This window comes from Balaenoptera acutorostrata, chromosome 13 (assembly GCF_949987535.1).
Source record: "Balaenoptera acutorostrata chromosome 13, mBalAcu1.1, whole genome shotgun sequence".
Classification (NCBI taxonomy): Eukaryota; Metazoa; Chordata; class Mammalia; order Artiodactyla; family Balaenopteridae; genus Balaenoptera; species Balaenoptera acutorostrata.
In genome coordinates this window covers 44,279,178-44,302,096 of record NC_080076.1, presented here as the reverse complement: position 1 = coordinate 44,302,096, position 22,919 = coordinate 44,279,178, and the positions used below count along the sequence as shown (strand labels likewise).

Genomic DNA, 22,919 nt, shown 5'->3' with positions numbered 1-22,919 from the left:
TGTATATATATATTTCTAAGTTTCAACTACAGCTGGAGTGGAATCTTCACTGAGTAAGAAATGTCATAAAAAGCATTTTTTCCCTATAAAACAGTTCTAATACATTAGCAATTCTAACAGGGATTTATTCTTGGCAGAATACATTCTACAGCTGCTATTTATATTCATTCCATTTTAATATTTTCTTTATCAATTTGTAAACAGGAGGCCAGATAAAAAAGATGAAAAATTCAAGAGGGATGATGTTGGCCGAAAAAAGGTGCTGAATACTCTTCACCATGGGAACCATCCAGAAGACAAAAATGTACCCAGATTTCCAAAATAGCCTTCCAAACCTTCAATGGAATTAAAGTTGAATTTTATTGGTTTTCTTCCTTCTGCATATGTATAAACTGAGAATAGAAACTATTCCCTGTAAGGAGGCTTCTATACATATAGCAAAGGATTTTGATGACATTATAATAACCAATAGAGTGAAGCTGGGGCAGTTTGTGATGATTTTGGAATCTCAAGACATTTACTTTCTGTTATAAAATATTAATGAAACAGCTGACAAGCCAACAAAATTCTAAAGGAGCACATCTCACAGGAGAGAAATTTGTTGACATTGATTTGGACTGCGAAGTGGGTTTTATGAAGTCACTTATGGACGTGCCTATTACCTTTGTGTTAATTGTGTATTCAACGAAGAGATGCAGCGCTTTCAGAGGTAGACATCATCATAACCTCTTTCATTATTCAGTGCATTTCAAAGCTGTGAGGCAGGATGGTGCTTGGGCTGGTACTATTTTTATTTGCTTTTATATAGAAGTGACTTATCCTGCAAAATGAATGTGGATAGGTTATTGTTGTTTTAGTATTAAGCATTCGTGGTTTATTTTATTTTATTTTATTTTTTGCTGCAAGAATTGCAAGGCATGTGTTTTTTATTAGGAAGGAAAAACTAACCGATGATGATCAGAAACACTTTCATCTAGTAGTAGTATAAGTTGCTATAACAACAAAGTTTAGGGCAAGAGGATGACTCCTAACTGCTGGGAAAAGCGCTGGCAAAAAGAGCAGTGTGTATATATATATACATATATATATATATATATATATATATATATATATATATATATATATATACACACACATATTTCTTCTTCAGTTCTTCATGTCACCCTTTCCTCTAGCTCTAAGAGCTAGGATGGTGAGCTGCAGTATCAAAAGTAGCCTACAATTCTACTGCATACTGAGAAATAACAAGATGTCCAGAGTATTTAATATTTATTTGGCTACTAATCCAGCACGTTTACCTATCTCCCGGGTATTTTTTGTTATGTTTTGTTTTCTATCAACAGGGCAATAAAGACTTACCATTTTATAATATTTTCTTTGTGGTATTAGGTTTTACCTGAGTAAGCGATATAGAATATTTTATCACGTTATAAGCAAGTATGTGCATCTGCAAATCAGCAGGCAGAGTTAGAGTAGAAGACTGGAGGACTCCCAGCATACAGAGGCACATGTGTCCAAACATTTAGTTTGTATGAATCCAAATTATTTGTCTAAGATTTAACTTCAATATTGACCTCATTAGCACCATCTTTTCAACAATCGAGTTAACTACATACACATATTAAATAATTGTGTCTCAAATGATCTTTGACAAAGTTTCAAAGATATTTCAATGGAGAAGGAATAGTCTTTTCAACAATTGGGCATCCATAAGCAAAAAAATGAACCTAGACATATTGATAGATCTTACACCTTTCACAAAAATTAACTCAAAACGGATCATAGATTGAAATGTAAAATGCAATACTATAAAACTTCAGAAAAAAATAAGAGAAAAAGTCTATGTGACCTTGGATTTGGTGGTGAATTTTTAGCTACACACACACACATACACACACACACACATAACCTACAATACATGAAAGAAAAAATTGGTTTGGATTTAATTAAAAATTTACAACTTATGTCCTGAGAAATACTTTATTAAGAGAGTAAAAAGACATGACACAGACTGGGAAAAAATATCTGCAATTCATATCTGATAAAGGACATGCATCCAAAATAAACAAAGAACTCTTAAAATGCAACAATAAAATAATCAACAAAAAGTGGGCAAAAGATATGCACAGACAATTCACCAAAGAAGGTATACAGATGCCAAATAAAAGCATTTAAAAAGATGCTCAGGGCTTCCCTGGTGGCGCAGTGGTTGAGAATCTGCCTGCTAATGCAGGAGACACGGGTTCGAGCCCTGGTCTGGGAAGATCCCACATGCCACGGAGCAGCTGGGCCCGTGAGCCACAGCTGCTGAGCCTGCGCGTCTGGAGCCTGTGCCCCGCAACGGGAGGGGCCGCGATAGTGAAAGGCCCGCGCACCGCGATGAAGAGCGGTCCCCGCACCGCGATAAAGAGTGGCCCCCACTTGCCGCAACTAGAGAAAGCCCTCGCACGAACCGAAGACCCAGCACAGCCAAAAATAAATAAATAAATAAATAAATAAATAAATAAATAAAAATTAAAAAAAAAAAAAAAAAAAGATGCTCAATCATTTGTCATTAGAAGAATGCAAATGTAAACAACAATGAGATACCACTACCTTCCTATTAGAATATCTAAAATCCAGGGGGAAAAATGACAACTGGTGAGGACGCAGAGCAACAAGGAACTCTCATTCATTGCTGGAGGGAATGAAAAATCTTACAGCCACTTTGGAGGACAGTTTGGCAGTTTCTTACAAAGTGAAATAGTAGTCTTCCTGTATGATCCATCAGTTGCATTCCTAGGTGTTTACCCAAATGTGTTGACAACTTATGTCCACACAAAACCTAAGTTTTTATAGATGTGTTCATAATTACTAAAAACAAGCAGCCACCAAGATTCCCTTTGATAATCAAACTATGGAAGATCTGTATAATGGAATATTATTCAGCAAAGAAAAAGGAATTAGTTATCAAACCAATAAAAGAGATGGATGAAACTTAAACACATATTGCTAAGTGAAAAAAGCCAGTCTAAATAGGGCATATACTGTATGATTCCCATTACATGACATTCTAGCAAAGGCAAAACTGTAGAGACAGTAAACTGATCAGTGTTTGCCAGTGGTTCAGGGGGGTTGGGTAAGAGAGGTTGGAATACGTGAGGCACAGGGTATTTTTTTAAGGCAGTGAAAATATTCAGTATGATATGTAATGGTGGATACATGACATAGAATGACAAAGCGGAATGTGGAATATGACAAAGGAATCTAACTTTATTACAAATGCGTGAAACAATATCATTGAAGGGGCTGGATGGAAACATTGTTAACCTAACTAACTTTGGAAATGTGTGGAGTCTGTAAGAGTAAAGGAAAAAGGAACACGAGGATTGTAGTCTACTTGTTGAAGTTTTTTTTCGCATGGGGGTGCTGGTTAACAATTCTAATATAGCTATGCATGTATACTGGAATTGAACAATTAAATAGATGGCAGATGGTGGGAGCTAGGTTTCTAACTGTTGTGCTGGAAGGTTATAAATAAGCAAGGAGAGGAGGCTAGAATGATTGATGTAATGAATTAGTTGAAGACTAAGTATATGAACTCGTGTTTAACTTAAACAGGTACAGATGGGTACATTTAGAAATATAGATAGTTAGTATTTATAAATAGTATATAGGTTAGTATTCACACATATATTTCCTTGCTCTTTCAGCTGAGAAGGGCTAGAAAAAAAGACCTCAGGAGCAACAAACACAGATAACACTCAGATCTTCATTTTGGATACCCTTCTCCAGTAAAAGAACCAGGGCTTCTTGGAGAAATGGCTGATTCCAAGGTTGGAGCAGGAAATATACAAGGTGAGCCTGGAGCATCTTGTAGTGTCAGAAGGAAAGGATGTAATTTAAAAAAAATAACCAACAACAAGAAAAAACAAAAAATACAGTAATAGGGGTATATCAAAAGACACAGAGGCCAACTGAAAGACTTCCCAATGGCCAAAAGTGGAACAATTTGAGCACCAGAATAAACAAATTTGTATTGATTTGTAACCCAAAGTATAAAATATCCATGACTTCATAGTGATATTAATAATGATTGAATCAATAAAACATGGAGAATAAAGCAAACATTTCATGCAGAAGAATCCAGTAATGTATGCCCACTTTTCCTTAAGTGTGGGTTGCACATAGTGAGGACTTTCCAAAAAGTGCAGTATGGAAAGGAGTGGGGAGAAAAGAACTTTGCAGTGGAGAAATCTGACAAAAACTACCTCAGCCGGGTGATCAATCATGTTGATAGTATGTACTCTGGATACAGTGTGATGAAAATGGCAGTTTACCTCTGTGGTCTTAATCATAAAAACCATAACTCCAGTCTAGTCATGAGAAAAACATCAGACAAATTCCAATAGAGGGGCATCCTACAAAATACCTGAAAATATGTGTGACCGGAAGTCCTCAAGACTGTCAAGCTCATCAAAGCCAAGGAAAGTCTGAGAAACTGTCACAGCCAAGAGAAGCCAAAGGAAATATGATGCCTATATGTAATATGCTATCCTTGATGGGATCCTGGAACAGAAAAAGAACATTAGGTAAAAACAATGGGAACATTTAAAAAGTATTTAGTTAATAACAATGTATCAATATTAATTCATCGATTGTCACAAATGTACCATAATGATAAAAGATACTAATAATATGGGAAACTGGGTGTGGGCTATAGGAGAACTCTTTGTAGATCTTTGCGATTGTTCTGTAAGTATAAAACTGTTCTAAAATCCAAGGTTTATAAACAGGAATTTCTCAAAGGTCCTCAAGAAATTAAGCACATGTTAGGTGTGCTTTTCTAAATAAACATATATATTCACACACAAACATGAAGAAAACAGGGAGCCACATGCTTCTTTTACAAATATACATGGAAAATTATGTCAATAATTTAACTGATTCTGTATCTTTATTTGTGGGACATATATTTCAACGGAATCCTAGATACCATAAGACATAGCCTTAGTTTCAGTTTTTAACAAAAGAAGAAATATTTTATACTAGAAAAAAAATGTACACCATTGTGCTGAGTTGTGCTTAGTTGGAGTAGGTGAAAGTTAAGAAATTTTGACTCACATTGCCTCAAGTTTCATCTCAGCTCTGTCACTTGCAAGTTGTATGAACTTTTGCAATTTACTGGATCTCTCTGCAATCAAGCTCCCTCATCTGTAAAAGAGGTATGATAATTGTATATAACTCATAATGTTCTTGCAGATAGGAAGACAAATTCTTATAACAATCCCCTAAGGCATAAGCAGTGCTCAATCTATGTTAGTGTTGTTATAATTGGCATAATGCCAAGAACCATCCATTTCCACATACGTATTGTCCTTAACATGGGCAAATATTTGACTATATTGATACATAAAAATAAGTCAATAAAATTTCTCTAAATATAGCTTTGTAGATGTGACAGTCAGACAATTCCATATTGATCATTAAGAGTTTGAAAGCGAGAATCCAAGTGGATCTCCTCTCTTCTCCCCCTCCACTCCTTTCTCTCTCACTCTTTTTTCTTTTCTTTTACTTGCTCCATTCAAGGGTGGGAGTGACAGTGATTACAAAAGAAATATAAGGAAAAATGGAGAGGTCATAGTAGAGTGTCCTGGACTGAGATGGTTGGACTTAATTGCACAAGCTTGAGAATTATATTAATCCAAACTGGTGGATATAATAATTATTCATAACTAATGCAGTGATATTTAGGGACACACTGCTTAATCAAAATGAGTCCAACAAATACTGTCTTTGTTGCTTGGAAGTTCATGCAATTAGTTCATTCATATGTTAGCTAACAACTAATATGTACTAAACCCTCGGCTAGTCATGGTGCTACAGTGCTGGCAAAAATGCCATTGTTCCTTTCCTTATAAAGAATCCAGTTAGATGGGAGAATGGCAAGGGTTAAATACTGAACAGAAAAGCCATTTGAATATACGGCTGAATTATTTCCAACTTGGTGAAAACTACACATTCAGATGCAAGAAGTTCAATGAACATCACATACAAGAAATATGAAGCAAACTACACCCAAAAACATTTATAATAAAATTGCTTAAAACCCACTAATAGATTTAAAAAAATTTTAAAACAGTCAAGGGAAAAAAGACTCCTTATGAACAGAGGAACAAAGATGAGGATTACTGCAGACTCCTCATCAAAAAATAATGCAAGTGAAAAGACAATGGAAGGATTTGATAGGGGTGGTGTACCAGTAGCTTCTTCCCAATCCTTTCTTGGCAGAAATTGACAAACTGATTCTAATATTTATGTGAAATCTGAGGAATCTTGAATAGATGAAACAGCTTTTAAAAGGGGGAAGAAAATTGAAAATCTTACACTACCTGATTTCAAAATTTATAATACTGCAATAATTAAATCATTGTGATATTGGTATGTGTCCTATTGGTATGTATGTGTGTGTATAAAACACCTACATAACTATGGTCAATTGATGTTCAACAAATGAGCCAAAATACTTCAGTGAGGGAAAGGACATTTTTTTTTCAACAAATGGTGCTAGAAAAATTGGGTATCCATATGCCAAAAATAATAAACAGATACCTTTACCTTACACCATACCCCAAATCCACACCATAACTCAAAATTAATCATATACAAATATTTACAAGCTGCAACTAGAAAACTTCTAGAAGAAAACATAAGAAAACTATTTGTGATCTTAGGTAAGGCAGATTTCTTAGCCATGACACCATTAAGGATACTACATTAAAAAATTGATATATTGGATTTTATCAAAATTGAAATATTTTGCTCTTCAAAATATACCAACAAGAAAATAAGAAGATAAGTCATAGACTGGGAGAAAATATCTGTAAATCATATATTTGATAAAGGACTCATATACAGATTATATGAAGAACTCTTAAAACTCAATAATAAGAGCTTAAGTGACATGATTTTTTTAAATGGGTAAAATATTTGAATACACATTTCATCAAATATAGTGTCACTTTGGAAACCAGTCTGGCAATTTCTTAAAAATGTAGACATATACTTAAAATAAGGTACAGCAATTTGAAAACTCAAACATATACTCAAGATGAGACAGTAATTCCACTAAGAAAGCAAAATGAAAACATTTGTCTACCCAAAGATTTGTATACAAATAGTCATAACAGTATTATTTATAATAGTCAAAAGCTGGAAACATTCCAGATGTTCTTTAACTGGTGAATGGATAAACAAAAAAATGTTGTATAGCCATACAGTATGGAATACTACATAGAAATAGAAAGAAACAAAGTACTGATACATGCAACAAAATTGACAAATGTAAAACAGATTATGTCTAAGTGAAACAAACCAGATATAAAAGACTACACACTGTGTAATTCCATGTCCTGGAGGTAGGACTGGTGTTTGACTTCAACTGGGCATGAGGTTAATTTTGGAGGATGATCAAAACTTTCTAAAATTAGATTAGGTGATGGTTGCACAACTGTCTAAATTTTCAAAAATAAAAACATCAGACTGTACAGTTACATTGGATAAATTTGTGGTATGTAAATTATACCTCAGTAAAATTGATAAAACTTTAATAAAATAGAATTCAAATGAACAGTGGAGTGAATTAATAAACAGTTTTTCATATATTACAGAAATAGAATTTGCTCTCAAAAACATTTACACACACAGTTATAACTCCAGTTCCAGGTGATTTTACCAGTGAATTCTACCAAATATTTAAAGAAGAAATAACACTAATCCAAAGGAAAAGAAAAATTCTCTCAGTATTTTGGTATACAAAGGAGGAAGAAACTTTCCAATTCATTTTATGAGTTCATCAATACCATGATAGCAAGATATCTCAAAAAAGCTCAAAAAATAAAATTAAAGAGCAATATTCCTCATGAACATAAAGACAAAAATAATTAACAAAATACTAGAAAAATGAATCCAGCAACATATAAAAGTATAATAAAAAAGACCAAGTGGAATTTATTGTGGAAATGCAAGCTTGATTTAATATTAGAAAATCAATAGAATGATAAAAAAAATCTTATGATCGTCTCAATAGATGCAGAAAAGATCTTGATAAAATTTAAAACTCACTCATAATGGGGAAGGGCAGAATTCTTAGCTTTCTAGGAAAAGAAGAAAACTTTCTCAATCAGATAAAGGGCATCTACAAAAATCACACAGCTAGCATGATACTTAAGTGAAACATGAATCTCTTTACTCCAAAGTTTGGGAAGAGAGTAAGTGTGTTTACTCTCACCACTTATATTCAGAATTGCTGCAGAGGTCCTAGCCAGTATAATAAAGCAAGAAAAAGAAATAAAATATATTAAATCAGAAAAGAAGTAGAACTTCTATTATTTGTAAGCAACATAATTATAGACACAAGGACTCTACTTGAATCTGTAACACCAGTAAATGAATTTAGCGAGGTGACAGTACACAAGATCAATATTCAAAAACCAATTTTATTTCTATATATTATCAACCAATAATCCAAAAATAAAATTAAAATATTATTTCCAAAAAACATAAAAAAAAATCAAAACTGGGAATAAAAGATAGGAGAATATCTACTTGAAGTTAGGATAAGCCAAGATTTCTTGGACAATACTCAAAAGCCCTAATCATAAAAGAAAAAAAAATCATAAAATAGATCTCATTAAATAGGCCATTACAAAAATGAATAAACAAGCTACAGCCAGGGAAAAATATTAACAGTCCATTAACAGGCCAAACTCATCTTTGGTGATTGAATTGTGAAAGTGGTTATTTCTGTGAGGGGTGTGGAATGACTGGAAATGACGTGAGGAAACATTCTGAGGCTGATAGAAATATTCTGCACCTTGTTGTGGATGATAGTTACTGAGAAGTACACAATTATCAAAAGTCATCAAACAGAACACTTTAGACATATGCATTTTATTTTATGATAATTATACCTCAAGTAAAAAAAAAGAATACAAATTTTTTAAAATATTTAAATTTTACAAAGCAAACACTCCTTGCCCGGAAAGAGAAATCAGCAATAAGCCCACAAATAGAAAGGAAGAAGGAATTAAATTTATGAAATGGAAATTAAACAAATGATTATGGGTTAGGCAGAAGAGCTGTGATCTAGACATTTTGGATCTACTACAGAGTTAATCACCTCTGGGTGATTAAGGGGGAGCATCTCTAGAGAAAAGAATTTTCTACTAAAAAATGCGCATTGATCAAAATTCTTACAAGCAACTCAATCCAGGTATTGTGGAAAATGAATGATTCATTATTTTGACACCTAAATGTCATAACTATCTTTGATCCTTTTCCTTGGGGATATCTTACCTAAATGTGATAGAGTGGAAGAAAATCAGGGGGAGTGGGTGAGTAAGAATCTCTTTTTCTGCATCTCTCTATGCTCACACAAAAGGTAAATATGCTTAGCTCCACCCCCACCGCAAGCCTCAGGGAGGTTTGAAAATCCTGGACAGATTTCAGACATTTCAGGGTCATTGTTCTCTGAAATGCAGTCCTGCTGCTTTTCCTCACTCCTAGGTGGGTCTCTGAGTGGAGGTGGCAATTCCTGAACACACACACACACACACACACACTTCTTTTCTGTCGTCACATAAACCAGTAGACAATTAGATGGCATTTCCCTGGCTACAATGGGGCTCCTAAGAGATCTTCCAGTTATTCCTGCTATTTAGCTAATCAATCATGTCGCCCCATGGTTACTGGAAGTGTGTTGGCTAAGATGATCAGCCATGTCCCCTGCAATAAAACTCAACGGGAAAGCAATAAGAATTCTTCAGTTACAAAAGGAGCCCTATCTCCCCATCACTTCAATCCGTCCTTGTAAAAGTTTCAGAATGGCCTTATATCTTCCTTTGAGCTTTTGGTGCTGTGAATGGAATACAGGGGAAGTCCTACTACTAGATTAATATCCACAGTATATACTTTATATACCTTACTGTACAACTTAAAATAGCAGCTAGGTGAAAAATTACTGGAATAAATTACTTGTTAGTGATTCCTCAGAAGCACTTTTTCTGGGGGTCTCAATCACAGAAGTTACTCTTCTGGTAAACATGGAAACTGAGGCAAGCAGTATATCAGAAACATGGCCAATATTCCTTTGAATTAGAGTCTGAGATAGTAGTTGTAATCAGAATTCTAGTCTTCTCCCTTGTGAACTAAGAACATTCTTTCCACACAAAGATGAATTTAGCAGCATGTAATTTTCCTTCTTATCCACTAAATGTGGGATTGAATTAGAGTTTACCTAGAGAAATCTAATTTGTAGTTTTGAAAATAAGCAAAAAGCTGTTAGACTGCAATGTTGATATTCTGATCACATTACATATGCATAAGAAGATAGTATCAAGCAAAGCTTTATTTACATTTTCTAAGTGTTTTTTTTTTTTTTTTCATTTTGTATAAACTAATGAGTGGTGCTGTTAGGGAATATGTGTATCCCTCTTTGTGTAATGGATTAAGTGTGAGTCCTGTTAAACACTAGGCCATAAATCAGACTGTGTTCTCTATGCCTAATTAACGGTTTACAGCGGGAAAAGGTAAATTCTTGAATGAAGGGCTCTACTCAGGAGCAGAGTTTATTATTTCACAAAGGAAGTAGAGAGATAAAACAGAAAAAGGAGCAATTTAAGAGAATGAAAAAGAGGAAAAGTATGAAAATGTTTCAGCCATTTTATTCTGCTTCTCCTCAGATTTAAGAATGCATTAGTTGCTAAAGGGGCTGGATATAAGGTGAAAATTTTTATTTTGTAATTAGTGACTGGAATGCAATAATACTATTAATTGACCAGAGAATTTAAAATGAGTGTCAAAATAGTTCTAATCAATTAAAAGAGGAAAACTATATGCATTGACAGTGCAAATAAAACCAGTTACAGAAAAGTTTTGAAGAAAATTTACAATTTTTTTCTTTGTAGCTACATATATTTCTATAATTAGAGTGCATTAAAATCTTAAAATATTAAACTGTTGTAGATTTCAAAAACAAAAACAAAATAATCAGTTAATCTGCTTATTTCCTAGTGGAAGAATTGTCAATATTTTAGATAAAATTAGTCTTATAATATTATTAAAACACTTCTGTATGTTCCTGGAGTGCGGCTAGTGTTTATCAGCATTCTGACTGTACTTGATTAATAATGCTGATATTCGGCGTTATTTCACTTTGCTTTGTATTACTCCTGAACTACTCAGTGAAAAATTGGTGGAGGGTGGCATTTTGCTATTAAGAGGAAAAAAAGGAAATATATCTTGATTGGCTGGACTTTTATTGTATTTACAATAAAAGGAATTAATTTCCTAAATTTCCAATCATTTATTTTTTACTCAGTAAATATTTATTGTGGCTTGGATTATGACAAGTAATTTGCTTAGTGCTGGAAATTCAGTCAGTTGGGCAGGGGAGAAAGAAGATAAGGTCACCAACCACCTTCATGGAATTTCCAGACTAGTTAGATCTTAATTGATCATTAACAAAAGATGTTTAGGAAAAACAGAATTATTAAATGTTCTCATCTGTAGAATTCAGAGATTCTCAGCTTAGGCACAATACATATATTTCAGACATAAATATTGCATGGTCATCAGGACCACCTAAGACTTCTCCCATTTCCCCTGCAACCCTTGACTCTATTCTCTCCCTTCAACTTTTATTACTCCTTCCCCACCCCACTTTCTGCTCTGTGTTGTGTCTGCTGGTGGGCATGTATGGGGGAGGGGTATAAGAGATTTCCTTTCATTCCAGACTTCCACAGGCGATGGGCATGTGGAATGGCAATGGAAGCAATCTCAGTCCCTTATTCCTGCCTAAACACCTAAATCTCAGTCCCTTATTCCTGCCTGGTCAACACTTTAATTAGGATCCAAGGTGAAACCTTGTATTTCCTGAGAGATCAGTCATGACACAACAACTTCTGTCCCCAGATTCTGCAGTCTCTTGTTCTCTTAGTATTGGAGTCTCATAGGAAGGTGAACCCTTTCCCAGTACAGCATAACCTCTATTTTGTTTTATACAAGCTGATATTGATTACTGTTTGGATTTGGTCTGTACTGAATGTTTATCAATGGTTAAATATCTTACAATATAAAATGACATTCCAGGAGACAAAAAGATCTGCTGGAATTGATGAGGAGAGACATGCACACCAGGAGGTTGAATTGTTGAATTCTGAACCTAAAAGCAGGAATGGAAATAAAAAAGCTGGGGAATGCAGAGAAGGTGCCACTCCATGCCAAATGAATTTTTGAGCTGCCCCTCTTGCTGTATAATTGGGATGGGGATCTTAGAAAAGGAAGAATTTATAGGGCAGTTCTAACTGGAGCCTGTGCTCTTTGAGTTACCTTTCTCTCCTCATTTAAAGGAAGGGTTCTTGAAATACATGTGATCTTATATGAAATTTAAATGAATGCTAGCAGTGCTTGGTGGATGTCATCTATCTGTTTGAATATTTTCCTACTTCTAAACTGTCCTGACTATTACTGCACTTATATTTGGAAAAGCTTCTCTTCATTCCTGCAAATTTGAATGTTCAAATCCTACCCATCCTTCAAATCCCATTTCAAAGGACCTTTCTTTCTTAAAGCCTTCTTTAATCTCCCCAGTAGAGAGTTATTGCTCTTATTAATTTTCACAAAATTTTACTTGTACATTTCTTGTGACATTCATCACTCTCTACCTCTGTTAAGAAAGATATACATGGAATCTAGCAAACTATAAAAGATCTATAATTGATCCACCTGTTTCTTCTTCTCACCACATTTATCCAGAGACTGAGTTAGTCCTAAGGAAAAGTATGGTTGAATGTAGACAGGTATACGTAGAAGAAAAGAATGTAACAACTGCAACGGCATCTCTGTAATGGTGGCCCATTTCTATTCTGGTGCTATATGAAATATATGTTATTTAGGCATAGAATATTGATCAAATCTTTAACCAGACTTACTTACTATGGACTATTTATACTCAAATATCCAAAAGTAGAGGTAGAATCTAAAGAGTCAGTTCATAATACTTGGCTCACTGTCCAAGAATGGATATATAAACAACAGCTAGTTTTTAAAAATATGATCAATTTATACCTGCTTTAAGTGGGATGATATATTTTCTCTTCTTTAATAATCAGAATTGGTTATTAAAGAATAATAATTTACTGCAAAGCCACTGAACATGTATGTTTTCGAAAAGTTCTTAAGCACTATTTCACAAAAATAACAAATTATATGTTCATATATATATATACATATATACACATATATATGTATGTTATGGGATGAGAATACAGATGTGAACATAATTCAAACTTAATGTATTTGAAATGTAAAGTAAAAATATAATACGCTGGAATAGAGTTATGCAAATTGCATGGGTACATTTTTGACCTAGGGATAACTTCAGTGTGTTCTCTAAATCCATTTTAAAAAAGAAAGAAAGAAAAAAATGGAGATAATCTTTTGACATTTAAAAAAAGATGCATAGATTTTTCTTATTCTAATGAATTAATAAGTTACGTATTTTTTAAGAATTAGCATAATCAGCTCTTTATGATTACGTACTGCCTCTGCTTAATTTCAAACATTTTTATTACTTCAGTCATTTGACACTGTTCTCAAAGGAATCACCTTACTATAATTGTTTCGTTCTTAGACATATGTCTTTTCATTAGATGTAAATGTTCGAGTTAGGAGTATTTATTTTTAAGCATTGCAGTTTAGAATAATAGAAACTATGGGATTAGGGTCAAAAGACTTGGGTTTGACTCTTAAAACTGATTTAGCAAGAGATCTTGAATGCAATGTAATGTTTTTAAGCTTCATTTCCTCTTTTGTGCAGTAGAGGGAAAACTGTATGTTTGCGTTGTTTCGAGGATCAAATGATATAATGTATATGAAAAAACACAAAGTACTATTTACATACTTTATTATTACAGCCAGGAAATAACCTTACATAAATCATTCAGAATGAGTGCTCCTTTTGTTTTTAGATACTCAAGATCAATACACACATAATTAATGTGTGGGACATAGAGCCATTTTTTTCTTTGCCTAACAACTTTATTGACCTAAACACTTCACCAGCGATCTAAGAAGTTGGAAAGGTTACAGTAAACTTTCAAGGCTTAACACTTTTTTTTTTTTTGTAGTTCGCTAACAAGGTTAACAGTCCAACTCTTCGTGCACACCAAACCTGAGAATTACAAATAATTTTTAAAATACATAAGCGTTAGTTGTGCAGTTGTTTACATATTCATCATGTTTTACAGAATGATGACGCTATTAAAAAATAACCAGTGCTAAGACACTGCATGGCATTGATCCACGGCCACGGAGCTTCGGTCTTGCATTGTTTAAGATGATGTAGGTGGCTGAACATTGTGTCAAGTTGCACCTTTAATATTAGTTGTGTATCAGAAGAGGCTTTTTTTTTTTCCCACTGTTTCAACAAGGCTTTAGGAATCTACTCAACCCAGCCGAAAAGGGTTAAAGGAGTCCAGCAGAGGGGAGTAGTGCAGAGTGAGTGTGTAAGTGTGTGTGAGCGCACAGGACAGAGGCATCGAGTTGCGGAGCGGACTCGTACACAAGTTCCAAAGGCCACCGTGTCCGCGGTAGTCGGCCCTAGGGGGGCCGGAAAGGCACGGCCTGCGCGGAGCGGGCAGAGCCCTGAGGGTCTAGGGGGCTGGGTTGGAGGGAGAGGGGTCTCGTGAGGGTTTCAGGGCGTGGCTGGAGTGGGGGGCGCGCGGCGAGTGTGCGCGGGTGTGCGCGCGCGAGAGGGCGAGTGTGAGCGCGGCGAGTGTGAGCTCGGCGAGTGTGCGGCCGCGTCGCCATTCCCCGTGACGTCAGAGTGTATTGTTGTGAGCGGGGCCGAGCGGAGCATCCCCGGAGCTGTCACCGCGGCGGCCGCGGCGGCGGCGCAGCGCGAGCCCCCAGCGAGCGAGCCCGGCCAGCGCCGCCCCCGCCCCCGTCCCCGGCTCCACCGCCCCCGCCCCCGGCCCGCCCGCCGCGCGCCGCCGCCGCCGCCGCCCGCGCGCCCCCACCCACCCCACCCCCTCGCTCCATCCCTCCCACCCGCCGCCGCCGCCCGCGCGCCTCCCCCCGCGGAGAGAGTGCGGGTCACCGGGTCACTGGGTCATTGTCTCCGCGCCCGAACCCCGAGCACCCCGTGGAATCCCCCACGTCATCATCAGAACCATCAATGAGATGCAAACATGAAAGACAAGAGGAAGAAGAAGGACCGCACCTGGGCCGAGGCTGCCCGCCTGGTACGTACCGCTCCCCGCCCGCCGCCCGCCGCCCGCGCGTCCCGCCGGCCCCGCCGCACGCCCCGCGCCGGCCTGCGGCGGCGGAGACGGCCACTTCCAGCCTGAGCCGCCGCCCGCTCGCCGGGCTCTTGCTCTTTGTTATTCTGCGGGAGTGGGCTCGCCCGGGGGCCCGTGTGTGTGTGTGTGTGTGTGTGTGCGTGCGTGCGCGCGCGGAGGGGCGCAGCGATTATCTCGGGGAGCCCGGCGCCCGCCGCGCCCGGGACCGCCCGGGACACTTCTCCCGGTACTTCGCTCTCGGGGCTCGGCTGTACCTCCTCCACGGGTGAATTTACGAGCGCTCGGCCCCGCTCGACTTCCCTCTCTGCCGCTCCGGAGACCTTTGTGTGGCAATTACCACTCCCTCCCGGCCCCTCCACCCCCCGGAATTTCATCAATAACTCTCTGTGCACGGTCTGTGTGTATGTTCGGCGTTTGTGAGTTCATACATTTTACACGTGCATGCACGGTGTGTGTCCGACCCGGACTTGTGGGGCGTGTGCATGTAGCCTAGGTCGTTGCGTGTCTGTGTGCCGTGTCGTGTGCATTTTTTATGCACACTGATACGTGCATGTTTTGTGTGGATCAAGTTCGTTGGTGTTTGTAGGTATTGTGCTCTGCCCGATGTTTGTGTGTACATTCCATGCACGTGTGTGCAATTTTGTGAGTGTGTGTGTCTGGGTGTGTGTGTTTGGTGAAGTTGGGTCAGTGTCATTTGTAGCGGGAGGTTATTAAGAGAGTACAGCTAGGTGTGTTTCACTGCTGGCTTCCTGGGCGGTGTTACTTGGCTGCTTTTCCTTTTCTTTAACCTTTCGGAGCTTACGTTTTAATCAGCGAAAGAATGTCTCTATAGAAATGCTTGTTGGCAGAGGGGCGTCGGCGACTTTGGTTTGATGCAAGTGTATGTGTGGGTTTTTCTTTTTTTTCCTTCATCTCCTTCTTTTAACGGACAGCTGTAAACGGTTGTTTTTTTTTTTTTTAAAGGATATTTCTGTACAGTGTGTCTCACGGGAATGCAAGGCATTACATTTGAAGCTCAGCCTTTCAGGGTTTCGGCTGCATAAATTAAATATTTATTCACCAACTTACTATCAGTTATAAATTGACCAAAAGAAAGCAGACTGCATGCAGCGGGGGTGCGGGGGGGAGGATGGGGGGGAAGACCCCAGGATATGTTACTGGGTTGACTTTGTAAGGGTTGTTTTACTGTAACTGTGGTCGGGGTTTTTTGTTTGCTTGTTTTTGCTATTTTTTTTAAAAAAAGCTTTTGAGTAACTACATCATGTTCAAGGAGAACATTTGTCAAAAGTAATTATCTGAGTTCGGTTGAAGGGCCTTGCTGGTATGTCTCTGGATTCTGGCAAAGGGTTTTAGATAATTGACCCTATTGCCCTGCGAAGAAGTGGCAAAAGTCCTTTTTAATTGAGGTCTAGTTATTGGTAGCTGAGGTGGCCAGGCCCCTTTACTTCATCTTTTAATTTGTAATAGGGTATGTTATGATTTCTCCCCTTAATCTGTGATCGTGTTAATTGCTAAATCACTCACTGTCTGTGAATGAATGGGCAGGTGATAGTCATTCTCTAATGAACTACATCTGGGAGAGGAAACTTGTTTGTGAGGAATATGTGAAAAGTAAGCAGGAAGCGTTAAGTAGATGCCAGATTGATGTTATCACTGAATTTTTGCTAAAGCAGAGTACATTACTTATTGTTTGCTGAGCCATTAATTCAGAATTGTGTGAGGGTGTGAAAGGCTTCTGAAAACGCCTTCTTCTGTTTCCTTGGAGCGGCAATGGAGTATTATTATAGAGCTTCAGTGTATGTATTTTAAACAAGTGAACAATGAGTTGATTTATAAATATTTTAAAATAATGATTGATGAATCAGCTGTATCTGCCTGCAGAGAGTTCTTTAATAAGTAACAGTATTCTGATGGAATTTAAAGCTAACCATTTGTATTCAATCAGTATATGTTGCTATTCTTGAAAGTCCTGTGCTTTATTTGATCTAATTATATTGTATTGATAAATCTTGAAATAGGTTTCCGAGTTAAAGTTTTTTGTTAAAAGTTGCGTTTTCCTCTTGCAAAGTTCATTGGTGGGAAAAGACACACTAGGAGTCATCAACACAAAAGAATTAATGATAGACCAGATGTCTCTATTTTAACCAGACATATTGAACTAGTAGTTATGGTAATTTTTCAATTTGGTTCAAGTTATTTTTCCCCTGGTAGTTGTACAAATGTGTATGTGTTCAAAATGTGACAGTTGAAATAAAATACTGAATAAAATAGCAAGTAATTGTTACTGGAAATATCTTTTTCAGAAATTTGCCGTTTGTAGTAGTGACATGAGCATTCTTAACTTACTTTGTGAAAAAGGAGAAATGGTTCCATTTGGGTAATAGTGACAGTTGTTCACATTTTCTTTATGATTACATGAATGCATATAGACTTAAACTCTCTTCCAAACTTGCATGAAAAACATTTTACTCATATAATTGATAGTATTAATTTATACTCAATGAAAAAGGGATGCCTTTTTTTTAGCATTTCTGTGATAGAAATACTATTATGTATTTTTACACTGCCACTGCTGATTTTGCTGTCGTTGTTGTTAAGGATTTTTAGCCTTTTCTCCGTCAAATGTTAAACCAGATGTCTGATTTTAAAACTAAAGACTAAAGATGGATGGAAAATATGCAACTCAGTATGTGGTTCTTGCAATATATGAACTAAAGAGAGAGTATCCAAATTAACGTTAAGAATAACCTTCCAAATCATCCAGTGTACACTATGTATTATATATCTATTTCTATCTATATACGTATATGTGTGTATGTGCGTGTATATATATATATATATATATCCTACTGGTGTGTGTGTTTGCATGTGATTATCTTGAACGAGAGGATATCAAAGCAGAGGAAATGCAAAATAGATTTTTTGAACTGAGACCAAAAGCTTATGCTTAAATGTAGCTTGGTATTCACTTTTAAGAAAAATGTATATGGAAGAACAGTTCTTTCTAGAGTAACTAACAACTTCCATTTGACAACAGAATTTTGGTTTTCTTTGTGAGAAAAGTATCCAGCCTCCAAATCTGTAAACTCTGACACTCTGAGTGTCAGCTCCAGGGATTTTATTTTAGATGGAGATGCAGCTATCTAGCTCTACCAGTTTTCTCATAGAAGTATGTCCTGTTTGGATGTGGTGGGCTTGTTTATCTTAGGAAAGGAGGGATGGTGGCAGAATTCCCCTATATTTTCAAGAAGGCGGTGATTATTAACAGGCTGCCATTTTAAAATAGTAATATGACATCTTTTATTTTCTTTCTGCCCTGCATCAGTTGCAGAAATTTCAGCCTTCAGCCACCCCCCATCCCCCTCGGCCTTCTGCAGTTGTGGTTGTTACTTAGCGCAGGGCCATTTAATATGGAGTCTGCTCCCAAACCAGATGCATTTTCATCTGTTTTATCTGCTCTTCTGAGGTTGTAGAGTCTCAGAGGATCCCACAATCACATGGAAGTATCTTCTGTCTTAATATATGTAGCCCACAATAAGAATAAAAATCAAAACCATAACTCATGTCGAGCTGGGGCTTTGACTTTAATCCTTTTGACTTTTATCTCAAGTCTTCACTCTGTTACTATAAATACAGTTTAAACCATTGTGAAAGCATCTTCATGCTTCTTTGTAAAAAATGAGGATTTGACAGGACTTTGTTTCACTGCACTGAGGGGTTTCTTTGTTACTGGCTTACCACAGAACATACTGTTATTTATATGTTTATTCTAGGTTAATTCTTTTTTTTTTTTGACATGCAAAAATGTTGTTGCTTTGAGAAGTGCTTTTTGATAGTTTAATCAGTTTGTTCTATAGGGAATGCTGCTGTTAAGATAATGGTTCAATGTATTAATTTGTTCCCTGAGTTTCCTTCTATTTGTTTCATTCCTTACAATCTTTGTTTAGTCTCACTGGCACCTGAAAATAAATCTTAATCTTCAGTAGCTTTGTGCTTGGTAACGTGGCTGATTTATTTGCTTGTAGTTTAGATACATTCACACAGATAATGAATATCAGTGGGGTTTTTGTTTTTTTTGTTTTTTGGTAGTTCAAGGTGACCTTTGGACAAATTTTTAATGGTAAATTTGACTCATTGTTGGGAGAAAACAGGCACATACCCCTTTATGCCATAGCAGAGTTACTGAAGATTTTAAGTAAATTGAAATTTTGTAAATCATAATCTATTAAAAATTAAGTAGGGGTTTATTAATTAAAGGAAATCTGTGTGAATCTTTTGCACAGTGAAGATTCTTTTGCATAATGCATTATATTCTAAATAAACTGTTAGGGTTTCTGTCAAATAAAGCTGAATGGTAATGGTAGCTGTTAAACTAGAAAACAATTCATAATTGTTAATGTACTGGTTGCCTTGCCTTTTATCTTTGTATTTTAGAAATAAAGATAATTTTTCAGGGGCGGTGAACATAGGGATGGAGGGGAGAGCATTGGTCCTAGTTTTGGCATTTTCTCACTGTTCTAGTGGAGCTCAGATTTTAGGTTATGACCAGGCCTTCATAACAGTTGAGAACATTTTGACTTGTGATTTGGGGTAAGCCCCAAAGGTGCACATGAGCCATAACTGTGACAGCGCTTACTGGTTTGGGAGCCTGGCTAATGTGTTTGGCAAACGGAGTTTTATTTTCAAAAGCTTACATTTTGGTTAGTTTGATTCAGCTGTTTTCTGTGATTCACACATAGCCTCGTCTCTTTACGTCTGTATCTCATCATCTTTCTTTCAGATACAGAACCTAAATTTTCATTTTGCAATTTGCAAGATGGAAAAGAGTTGAGCAAGCTGTATGCCTCTCGAGAAAAAAGAAGGAGTTTCAAGTTGGAAAAAAAATGTGTTTGAAATAATGAGGAATGTGAACTTGGGCCCAGTGTATAGGTTGTTAATTTTTTATTTCCTGCCGACATGAAAGAGAATTTTAAGAATTCTTTCTTAAGTTTTTCTCTCTTTGACAAATTCTTTAGTAGCAGCTGAGCCTACGGTAGCTTTTAGACTTGGAATTTCATTACAGAAAAACTAACTGATAAAGTAATTAAATTTAATTTTTAATAATGTAATCATTTCAACACTTCACTGAAATGCATTGGAAATGTGAAGTATGATCCCTAAATATTTTGAGGGCTCCTACATAGCATATGGTTCAAATGCCAGGCACGATACTAAGATATATCCTTAAGGAGTGTAGAGTTCAGTGGTGGAGACTAGAGAACTTGGAGGGTGACTGAGCAGACATTGACCGTGGGCATCGCATGAATGATCAAGAGGCACTAGTTTACAGATTTACAGAAGGGAGAAGGTGATTGTAGAAGGCTTACTGGATCAGGTGAAGCTTGGTTTGTCCTTGAAATCTGAATAAGATTAAACAGGTGATGAGAAAGCATTCTAGGAAAAGAGAACTGCATGGGCAAAAGGTGTAGTGTCAGGTGAGAGGAAGGGTTCAGGGAACAATGAACAGGCCAGTCTAGAAATCTCAGAAGGCTTGAGGGCATGGGCACTGAAATAAAGTTGAAAATTAAATTGTGACCCGATTGGGGAGGGTTTTGAAAGTCATTTTAAGACAGTTGGACCTTGTAAATTGTAGCATGGGTCCGGTGGGGTGGGGGTGGGGGGGTAGTAGAAACACACAGCACACACACACATACCCCAAAATGACTCTTCCTTATAGAGAGGGTGTAAGGAATGAGGGTGTCTCTGAATGCTTCCATTACTTGGAAATAAGAGTCTAAAAGCAAAATTGATGTTAGAAATATTCTATTTTAAATAACACAACTTTGTTCTGTCCCATAGCCTTTGCCAAATGAGGGAAAGTAAACATTAGTAAGTACTATACATTACAGTTGTAGAAAATGTATACAGGGCACTCATTTGCCAAAAATACTCTCTTGAGATCAGTAGGTAGCTAGGGTTATCTCAGTGACTCATTCTCCTAGTGTGGGGTTTAATGACGTGCCCAGTATCTTCACCTTGCTTGTAAGGAGCAGGGCTGGCATAGATCTTTTTAAAAATTCTGTGCTGTCTTTCTGATTTTTTAAAAATAATACAAGCATTTTAATGGATGTGAATTTAACGGATTTGTTGCATGGAGGCATGGGGAGGATCCAAGCCTACGTCACACTTATTGCCTGCCTTTCATTTCTCTCTCTTTCTCTCTCTCTTTTTCTAAGCATCAAAACTTTGCATGGTGGTGGTGGTGGTTGTTCACTTATAATTTAAAATCCCTTCTCCCCCACCCTTGAGGTCCTCAGTTGCAGATCCTGGCTCCTTCCTGCCCGGGCTGGGAGGAGCGGCATCTGTACAGAAGGACTTTCCGCTATTTGCCAGCACTGAGTGCCTTGATTGTTCTGCCTTTGTCCCCGCACAGTAGGTAGCTGTGGAAATCTAGCCCTGACTGAAACTTTCCCTGAAGAGCCCTTGGGGAACAAATAGAAACATTATATGATTAGCCACATTGTTTTCATTATTAAACAAATCTACATAAAAGGATAGCAATTAACAGCTTTATCTGCCTGAACTTAGACACCTACCTTTCCTCTTGCCTCCATATTCCCACTTGAAGTGGTTAACAGTTAACTGTTGCTGGTTTTAATGTCAGCAACTGACAAAACTAAATTGGGAATAGGCACTTCTCCTGGTTGATTGACATATAGCCCTCTGACACATTCTTCTGTAGTTTTAAGGCAAATTCATGCCCTGGGGTTAGAGCCAAAGGGCTTGTCAGAACATTGACTTTAATAGCTGAAATATATAACTTAAATGACATCCAAGACCTTAGCTTTGGTGGAACTTTTAGAACCTTAGGAATTCTCCAAGGCAGTGCAATTTATACTTAATGAACAAGCTTAGAACTTGTAAGATTTTTGTCTAAGCATATAGATGTATAATTTATTTTATGATGCAGTTATTTAACATGGGTTTATTTTGCTTATATTTAGCATAAATTAGTCCATGAACAACTTAGATAATGATTTTTAAAATAATTCCACAACTGATTTTTTTGGAAAGTGTTCCATTCTTCTTTACTAATCCAATAGTTGATTTCGGAATATATTATTTATGACTTAAAGAAGGGAATAGGAAGGACCCTCTTCATCTTATTCAGAAGACAGATGGCATTTTCAAGATTTTGTTAACTATCGTGTTTTGAAACCTGTCTTAATAAATTCAGGGAATTAGAAATTGAGATTGGATCTTTGCGCTTGTTTTTTCAGCTCAGTCATAGAGAAGACATGATATAGTGAGGCTGCTGGTTATTCTTAGGGTTTTTTTTTTAATGTCAAAAATAAATGGCTACGCATGTAATTTGTGCATGTATGGAAACCTTGTTGACATAGCTGCAGAACTGAGTCACTGGACCATCAGGACTCTGTATGACCTTCCCTGCTCCCTCTCCCTACCATGCACAAGCAACAGACACTCTCTTATTTGAAAATGTGTTTATAAGAAAATCTCCTTCCTTTAAAATATATGTTATCATATCTTCAAAATATCGCAGTCAGAAATTGTCATTCCTAAATTCTGTTTAGTCTA

At 37.0% G+C, this 22,919-nt stretch overlaps 1 protein-coding gene across 1 annotated transcript in view; it reads left to right on the top strand.

The window, feature by feature from the left end:
• The first annotated feature begins 15,184 nt into the window (after window positions 1–15,184).
• Window positions 15,185–22,919, top strand: part of ASXL3 (ASXL transcriptional regulator 3) — a 172,865-nt gene continuing 165,130 nt past the window's right edge. Inside the window, exon 1 of the mRNA XM_057526058.1 lies at window positions 15,185–15,284. Within this exon, the coding sequence (XP_057382041.1) occupies window positions 15,231–15,284 (54 nt within the window). The 5' untranslated portion in view covers window positions 15,185–15,230. The remainder of the gene's footprint in view (window positions 15,285–22,919) is intronic.